The 10,000-nt window shown below is 45.6% G+C and overlaps 1 protein-coding gene across 1 annotated transcript in view; it reads left to right on the plus strand.

The window, feature by feature from the left end:
- Window positions 1-10,000, plus strand: part of LOC132459001 (glutamate receptor ionotropic, kainate 3-like) — an 88,201-nt gene that overhangs the window by 55,094 nt on the left and 23,107 nt on the right. Inside the window, 2 exon segments of the mRNA XM_060053412.1 lie at window positions 2,898-3,011; window positions 6,679-6,882. Of these exon segments, the coding sequence (XP_059909395.1) occupies window positions 2,898-3,011; window positions 6,679-6,882 (318 nt within the window).

Genomic DNA, 10,000 nt, shown 5'->3' on the forward strand with positions numbered 1-10,000 from the left:
CAGGTCGTAGCTCTAATGCTATAGAAGCCTCCAGGTCGTAGCTCTAATAATATAGAAGCCTCCAGGTCGTAGCTCTAATGCTATAGAAGCCTCCAGATCGTAGCTCTAATGCTATAGAAGCCTCCAGGTTGTAGCTCTAATGCTATAGAAGCCTTCAGGTCGTAGCTCTAATGCTATAGAAGCCTTCAGGTTGTAGCTCTAATGCTATAGAAGCCTTCAGGTCGTAGCTCTAATGCTATAGAAGCCTCCAGGTTGTAGCTCTAATGCTATAGAAGCCTCCAGGTTGTAGCTCTAATGCTATAGAAGCCTCCAGGTCATAGCTCTAATGCTATAGAAGCCTTCAGGTTGTAGCTCTAATGCCATAGAAGCCTTCAGGTGGACTGTGGAGTCTGGGTCCATCCTGTGGCTGAGTGTTAAACACCCTGACGGGACAGCTGGACCCTGGAGGCCCTGATGTAAACAACATGGAGACGGATACGTCCAACCAGGGTGTCTCAGGTCCAGGTCAATAGGTCACACAGAGCGCTTCAGGTCGTGGCTTTAATGCTGGCGGATCGAACAACGTCGGCCTCCGTCAGAACCATCAGAACTATCGACAGTCCCACAGAAGATGGATTCTGTGGTTCTAAATAGCGTCACTCAGCTGCTAACCAGCAGGGCTGACAGCCGGTTTGAGCCGGTGCTGGGATCATAAAGCAGATTGGATTAGGCCCACATTAGGGTGTTAATTTGGCTCTCCTCGTAACGATGGTTTGAGGTAAGGATGGATCTCCCCTTGTCACTAATGAGGCGCAGAGAGGAAGCTGAACAAGACTAACTCAATTACATCATGAATACGTCAGAGTCCCCCGGGACGCTGTTCCTATACACCGTGAGATCTGAATACATTATGGATTCATCACTTCATAGATTAGGAATTCACTTTGAACACATGCTGTCACCATTCCAACGGGATGATACTATTTTAATATGATGTTATAATAATGCATATTTACTTCCTCTCACCACAGCCTCTCAGAGACGCCCTTGCTAGCGCTGTTAGCTTCTCTGCTCTCTAAATCCTGCGGCCAATCGCGTCGTTCATCTCCCTCCCAGAGACAGGCTGTGGATTTCAGGACGTCGCCATGGAAGCCAGTCTCGCAGACACAGGAAGACAGTTATCTAGGGCTTAGCCTAGGCTAAGCCTGGGCTAATCCTAGGCTAATTGAATATTAGCCCAAGTTTCGAAGTGAAAGAGCAGGTCGCCAGCGTTTTAATAGCTTGTTGGAGAGAGAGAGAGAGAGAGAGAGAGAGAGAGAGAGAGAGAGAGAGAGAGAGAGAGAGAGAGAGAGAGAGAGAGAGGTGAGAGAGAGAGAGAGAAGAGAGAGAGAGAGAGAGAGAGAGAGAGAGAGAGAGACAGAGAGAGAGAGAGAGAGAGAGAGGACAGAGAGAGAGGAGAGAGAGAGAGAGAGAGAAAAAGACAGAGAGAGAGAGAGAGAGAGAGAGAGACGAGAGAGAGAGAGAGAGAAGCCCTCATAGAAAATAACACCCCCAACGGTCTAAAAAACTAAGTATGTTAAATTAGTTCAGCTTTTTTCGTAATTGGCCGCAATTCGTAAACGGAAATGTCTTACTGAGGCAGCTGGGAGGTCCCTGTGGCAGAGAGAAACTCCTGTTAAAACCCCCTTTCACTGCAGAAAGGGATGAGTATGTATAATAATATAATGTTATGGGAAGTAGTAGGATGGAATAGAGAGGAATGAAAAGGAAAGTCAAGAATATAATGGAAACCAATAGAGCATTGCATTGGAAAATAACATTTGAAAATAATTTATTTTAATGGAATGAAAAATATAAATAAATAAATGAATAAATAAATATTAAACTACAACAGACTTGAACAGGATGGGTTATGACATGATACGCTTGGTTGTAACGGACATTATATAACGGAAAGGAAAATAAATAGAATGCACAAGAACAGAAAAGAAAGAATTACAACACATTATAAATGAATAGAATCAAGTAGAATCGTATCTCACAGAACACATTAGAACTTAATTCTCGTTTGCCTCATCAGAAACATTCTGGAGGGGAGGAATCGCAGGGAAACACATTTCCCATTTAATGCGGTGTCTTGCGGACGGGCTGGGAATGGATTTGTGGAGGAGGGAAAGCGCGCCTTGCAAATGGAAATTGTTAGCGACAGCCACAGGACTATTTGTGGTAATAATACGGTGCAGAGTGTCTCTCTGCGACACACACAGCCTCACCCCAGGGCAATCTTCCCGGATTTGTTGAAATGGCGGAGACGTTCCGTTGGATGAGTCACAGCATCCAGCGCGGGGTGATCCAACCGCTGCCGCATGCTGGGCTCGTCCAATCAGCACGGAGCTCCTACAACCATCCTCGGAGGGAAACATTTCCTTCCAGACCTCACAGAGCTGGCGTGTTCGCCGCTCCTCTTTAATGCTGCTCCCTGCCAGGATGAAGAGGTCTCTGCACCCTGAATGGAACACACCTCTCTCTAGCATCGCTGCTCTCAGGTCCACCTATCGGGTTGTAAGATAGAACAGTGAAAGCACCCTGACAAGACAATGTTATTATCTTGTTCTTGACCCTTTATACATAATGCAGGGCAAGTCGAATCACCACAACGGTAGCTCAACCTTAACTAAACCAAAAGGTTTAGTTCAGGTTAGGTAGTTAGTTAGTTTCGTCCTGCCGTAGTAGTGGACTGTGGTCAGTCTGTGGTCAATCTGCAGTGGGCTGCAGCCCTGCTGTGCTCTCTAATACATCCGCTAAACGCTGCGTCACATCCTGGTGTCTTTGAGAAAGGCCTGCCCTGGCACTAATGCAGTGGCGTTGGGGAGGTCAGGGTTAGGGTTAGGTCAGCCTCATGCTCTCCTCGTCCCCAGGTGGGCAAGTGGAGCGCGTCCGGAGGTCTGAACATCACCGAGCTGCCGAAGCGTAAAGGGATGAACATCACCGACTCCCTGGCCAACCGCTCCCTCGTCATCTCCACCATCCTGGTAGGGCCGCACACACACACACACGCACGCACGCACGCACGCACGCACGCACGCACGCACGCACGCACGCACGCACGCACGCACGCACGCACGCACGCACGCACGCACGCACGCACGCACACACATACACATACACACGCACGCACGCACGCACGCACGCACATACACACACACACACACACACACACACACACACACACACACACACACACACAGACACAGACAGACAGACAGACAGACAGACACAGACAGACAGACAGACAGACAGACAGACAGACAGACAGACAGACAGACAGACAGACAGACAGACAGGCACGCACGCACGCACGCACGCACGCACGCACACACACACACACACACACACACACACACACACACACACAGACACAGACAGACAGACAGACAGACAGACAGACAGACAGACAGACAGACAGACAGACAGACAGACAGACAGGCACGCACGCACGCACGCACGCACGCACACGCACACGCACACGCACATGCACACGCTTGCACGCAAGCACATAGGCATGCAGCACGCACACAGACGCCCTGCCTGATCTTGGTGTTTTCTTTCTGTCCTTGAGACGCAGAGAGGGCCAGCAGCATCATGCTAATGTTGCTAATGTACCTATAGCTAACATGCCACCATAGTCTCCTGATTATTTCTCATTTCATACTTTATTATCATCTTTTTTAATATTTATCTGGATTTATTTATTTATAAGGACAATGAATGAATGGAGTCATAGATACATTCCTCCGGCACGAAGCTTAATAACATCTTCAGATTCACTCCTCCGGTATTCACCAGGACAGACGGTGTTTGAATCTCCTCAGTGCCAGTGGTTCAGGAGCAGAGGAGGGCCAACGTCTCCTGGAGACGGGAGCTGTAATGTGACGGAGCACTGTATAAATAACTGACTGCTCCTGTGCTCGGCTGCTCCTCCATCTCCTGCTCCTCCATTGTGTTTAATCCTGCCTGCCGCGGACAGATTATGCGCGGCTCTTTGTCAGGCCTCTCCAGGGCTGAGCCAACACAGGTCTCTTCTAGAAACACAATCAACAGCAACAATGGTAAAGACTGTCATTATGCTTGCCGCCGCGCGCAGGCCTGTAATTAGGACCAGCGAGGTCCTCACAGGCTTGTAATCAGCGCCTGCCGCTCCCTGCTGGGCTAATTCTACCTTCCAGAGACAGCGAGACGGACCGAGGAACTGCTCAGGAACCTGGGCTCAGCTGGGCCGAGGGACGCTCAATCACAGCCACGCTCCAAACCGTTAACAGGGAGCAGGTGTAAACATGTTAACAAAAGAGAATCAGATGATATAACTGTCGACGTCAAATGGATTCAGATGAATTCAAATGAGACATGTTGCCATGTGCATTGGCCAAAAGGCATGTGGTTGCACTAGCCAAGCCGCCGTGTGTGTGATTTCCCGAGAACAATTTCTATACGTGTACCAACTTTCTCAACTTGTTGTTCACACCTTGTGAACGGTGGACGTCGGCATTTTCTCCCCCCTGACGTCCGTTATAAACAACAGACAACTCTATTGAGAACCCTCACATTCACTTCCAATATTAAAAAGGATATATTATAACAATTAATAATCATAAAAAGTATGCACTGTTTGGTCTCTAAAAGTAAATATATGCAGACCTTTTGGTCATGGTTCGATGTTTACCACTCAAAAACTGTACGAGTAGATAAGTAGGAAAATGACGAGGCAGAATAATAAGAAACATGATAACAACAGAACAATAGATGATATCTGAGATGAGATGATAACAATAGAAGAAAAATGTTGCAGCCACACTGATAAGGGGAGGTCATATGGATTCAAATTATCCGGGGATTTCTAATTAATTCAGATAATCAGGTGATGTCATACAAATTCAGATAATCAGTTGATGTCATTTGGAATCAGGTGATGTCAAATGGATGAGATGATGAAATCAGGTATAATTAAGAATAAGGTTTTTATTTTGAAACTTGTTTTACAAAAGTTTCAACATTTGAACGTATCCAAAGGACATGCCTCTTGATTCAGGGCGTGCTGGTGGTATCATTAAACTCAATCATAAAACAGGATCTTCTTCAGTCGCCGCAGAGAGCGTGTGGACTATCATTTCCCAACCAAACTTAACGACGTCGTTTCAAACTGATCTCAGCGGTGCGTGACGTGGCCCTCTGACAGTTTTACAATGATAACTTCTGAGAGCAGATTAAGATAATGTCTTTCCCCTTACATTAATTGTTTGCACTCCATTGCCTGTAATGTGTGGGGGAAGCTCTCTGTAACATGCTGGGCTGGCAGCCTCTCCCTCGTCAGCTGAACACAGCAAACCTTTGGGAATAGTGGGAAGTCTGAAACAGATGGTAATGGCTTTCTTTTTTCCTTAACATGCAACAAACCTTTTTTTCCCATTTTGAGTTAATTGGACAACTTTAGACAACAACGTTTTTTGGGAGCTAAGCACTCGCTCCCTAAATGCGTCGTCATCAAGTATTCATCGCACATTACTTATTCAACTGGCCGTACATGTAACCGCGCGCTTTTGTTTTCAGATGCCAAGCAATTCAAGTGTTTGTAGGGCTCTGCTTCATTTTCAACATCTGTACGAACCGTGAAGATATTCTGCAATGCATTATTTAGAAGAATTAAACAAAGGGTCCGCAATGAAGAACGTGGACGGATGATAATCGTTCTTATTCCAAAACAAATTCTCTCCATCGAGACGTATCTATCTCTTTGTCCCCATAACTCTAAAGACACCATTAATACAGAGAGGAAGCTGGGATTGTTTCTAGTCTTTATAAATATCTCACAAAGGTTACAGCAAATGACACCTTCTGAGCTGTGTTCTTAAATGATTCATGTGGACATTGTACTTTGGGCTTATGCATGCAGAGCTTGTTTTAAAATGCACAGCCATCGCTTACCTTCGAAAATATCTGTCAGAAATCCCAACTGATCGCACTAGACACTATATCCATTAATTATTAACCATTGATAAGCTGCTCTCATCCTCTCTAGAGAGAGGGATGGGAAGAGATCAGTGACAGGTTTTCCTTTTTGATGTTTCCTGGTAGTGGCAGGGGTCCTGAACTGAACCTGTTCTATGGTTAGCATCCATTAGCAGAGAATAAAGAGCAGCGTTTGGTTATCCATATAAAACATATTAACAGAGCCGTGCATGAGCTGAGAGAGGCTGCTTTCTACTCTGTGGATAGAATTGAATACTCATTCTAATCTATACATAGGCCTTTTTTTTATGATACATTTATTCAAACTATATTGTTATTTAATTTAACATTCATCTAACCTGCAGAGAGGAGCTGCTGGAGTTTTTACATCTCTGTTTTTAGACAGAATATAATCCTATTAAATGTATGTATAATAAGGATGTGTCTCCAGTCATCTTGGCAGACATGTTGCAGCTGTCATTTCCCAGCATGCTGCGGTAACACAGTACATGTTCTGGTCGTTAATGTGAGGAGCCAACCTCAGCACTCCTCCATATTTAAACGGCGCCGCCTCCGCTGTCACTTCCTGTTATAGTCGACAGGCGCTCATCGCTCCGATCGCTTTGCTCCCATTAAGTTGCTGCGGCGAGGCGATAGAAGCTGACCTGGTTCTCCTGTTTGTGGCCGTCTGGGCAGGAGGAGCCGTACGTCATGCTTAAAAAGTCTGACAAGGCGCTGGTGGGGAACGACCGCTTCGAAGGCTTCTGCATCGACCTGCTGAAGGAGCTGGCCAACATCCTGGGCTTCTCCTACGAGATCCGGCTGGTGCCCGACGGACGCTACGGCTCGCAGGACGACAAGGGCCAGTGGAACGGCATGGTCCGCGAGCTCATCGAGCACGTGAGTCTACGTGAAGAGGGGCTCTATGTCTCTATCATATCCTCTAATGCACTGTACACCTGAGGAGAGGATGTATAAAGAGCTTTACACTGTACACCTGAGGGGAGGATGTATAAAGAGCTTTACACTATACACCTGAGGAGAGGATGTATAAAAAGCTTTACACTGTACACCTGAGGAGAGGATGTATAAAGAGCTTTACACTATACACCTGAGGAGAGGATGTATAAAGAGCTTTACACTGTACACCTGAGGAGAGGATATATAAAGAGCTTTACACTGTACACCTGAGGAGAGGATGTATAAAGAGCTTTACACTATACACCTGAGGAGAGGATATGATATATAAAGAGCTTTACAGTATACACCTGAGGAGAGGATGTATAAAGAGCTTTACACTGTACACCTGAGGAGAGGATATGATATATAAAGAGCTTTACACTGTACACCTGAGGATATGATATAGAAAGAGCTTTACACTATACACCTGAGTAGAGGATATGATATATAAAGAGCTTTACACTGTACACCTGAGTAGAGGGTATGATATATAAAGAGCTTTACACTATACACCTGAGGATATGATCGGAGCTCTACACTGTACACCTGAGGAGTGGATGTGATATATAGAGCTCTACACTGTACACCTGAGGAGAGGATGTATAAAGAGCTTTACACTATACACCTGAGGAGAGGATGTATAAAGAGCTTTACACTGTACACCTGAGGAGAGGATATATAAAGAGCTTTACACTGTACACCTGAGGAGAGGATGTATAAAGAGCTTTACACTATACACCTGAGGAGAGGATATGATATATAAAGAGCTTTACAGTATACACCTGAGGAGAGGATGTATAAAGAGCTTTACACTGTACACCTGAGGAGAGGATATGATATATAAAGAGCTTTACACTGTACACCTGAGGATATGATATAGAAAGAGCTTTACACTATACACCTGAGTAGAGGATATGATATATAAAGAGCTTTACACTGTACACCTGAGTAGAGGGTATGATATATAAAGAGCTTTACACTATACACCTGAGGATATGATCGGAGCTCTACACTGTACACCTGAGGAGTGGATGTGATATATAGAGCTCTACACTGTACACCTGAGGAGAGGATGTGATAAAGATCTCCAAGGGCCAGTGGAACGTCGTGGTCTACGAGCACATCGAGCATGTGAGTAGAGCATATATAAAGGACTCTAAGTTTGGATATATAAAGAGCTCTCTAAGTTAGAATATATATACAGCTCTACTTTAATGTTATACAACTGAGTGAAGTGAGTCAGAGATTTGAGTAGTGAAAACTGTCTAGAGAAGTGCTTAATAAATACACTATATTGATATAGAGCTCCACAGTGTATATAGAGCTCTACAGTGTATATAGAGCTCTAAAGTGAATATAGAGCTCCACAGTGTATATGGAGCTATACAGTGTATATAGAGCTCAACAGTGTATATAAAGCTCTACAGTGTATATATAGAGCTCCACAGTGTATATAGAGTTCTACAGTGTATATAGAGCTCCACAGTGTATATAGAGCTCCACAGTGTATATAGAGCTCCACAGTGTATATAGAGCTCCACTGTGATTATGAAGCTCTACAGCTCCACTGTTTATATATAGAGCTCCACAGTGTATGTAGAGTTCCACTGTGATTATGAAGCTCTACAGCTCCACTGTTTATATAGAGAGCTCCACAGTGTATATATAGAGCTCCACAGTGTATATAGAGCTCCACAGTGATTATGAAGCTCTACAGCTCCACTGTTTATATAGAGAGCTCCACAGTGTATATAGAGCTCCACAGTGTACATAGAGCTCCACAGTGTATATAGAGCTCCACTGTGATTATGAAGCTCTACAGCTCCACTGTGTATATAGAGAGCTCCACAGTGTATATATAGAGCTCCACAGTGTATATAGAGAGCTCCACAGTGTATATAGAGTTCCACTGTGATTATGAAGCTCTACAGCTCCACTGTTTATATAGAGAGCTCCACAGTGTATATAGAGTTCCACTGTGATTATGAAGCTCTACAGCTCCACTGTTTATATAGAGAGCTCCACAGTGTATATAGTGCTCCACTGTGCATATAGAGCTACACTGTGTATATAGAGCTCTACACTGTAGAGTTGTGACAGGAAGAGCAGGTGAAGATGACTCTATGCGTGTCCAAGGTGAGGTTGTGTAGCATGATGGATGTAGACACATGATGGATGTAGACACATGATGGATGTAGACACATGATGGATGTAGACACATGATGGATGTAGACACATGATGGATGTAGACACATGATGGATGGAGCACAACCAGACCTCTGCCTCCTTCCTGCAAACAGCTCACATCAATAACAACATGGAGGGAGAGAGGCAGAGACAAGGGAGAGAGAGGCAGAGACAAGGGAGAGAGAGGCAGAGACAAGGGAGAGAGATGGAGAGAGAGTATGTTGTCAACTGGCAAGAAGATTTTTGAAAACGGTCATCACACCAAAGCAACTGTGACAGTGTTTTTAAATAACCTCTTTCCCCATCCACCTCCCTCTCTCCTCCTCCTCTCTCTCTCTATCTCCACCTCCCTCTCTCTACCTCCTCCTCTCTCTCTATCTCAACCTCCCTCTCTCTACCTCCTCCTCTCTCTCTCTCCACCTCCACCTCCCTCTCTCTACCTCCACCTCCCTCTCTCCTCCTCCTCTCTCTCTCTACCTCCTCCTCTCTCTCTATCTCCACCTCCCTCTCTCTACCTCCTCCTCTCTCTCTCTTGATCTCCACCTCCCTCTCTCTACCTCCTCCTCTCTCTCTCTCTATCTCCACCTCCCTCTCTCCTCCTCCTCTCTCTCTCTCTATCTCCACCTGCCTCTCTCCTCCTCCTCCTCTCTCTCTCTATCTCCACCTCCCTCTCTCCTCCTCCTCCTCTCTCTCTTTATCTCCACCTCCCTCTCTCTACCTCCTCCTCTCTCTCTCTCTCTATCTCCACCTCCCTCTCTCCTCCTCCTCTCTCTCTCTCTATCTCCACCTCCCTCTCTCCTCCTCCTCCTCCTCTCTCTCTCTATCTCCACCTCCCTCTCTCCTCCTCCTCCTCTCTCTCTTTATCTCCACC

Source organism: Gadus macrocephalus, chromosome 6 (assembly GCF_031168955.1).
Source record: "Gadus macrocephalus chromosome 6, ASM3116895v1".
Taxonomy (NCBI): Eukaryota; Metazoa; Chordata; class Actinopteri; order Gadiformes; family Gadidae; genus Gadus; species Gadus macrocephalus.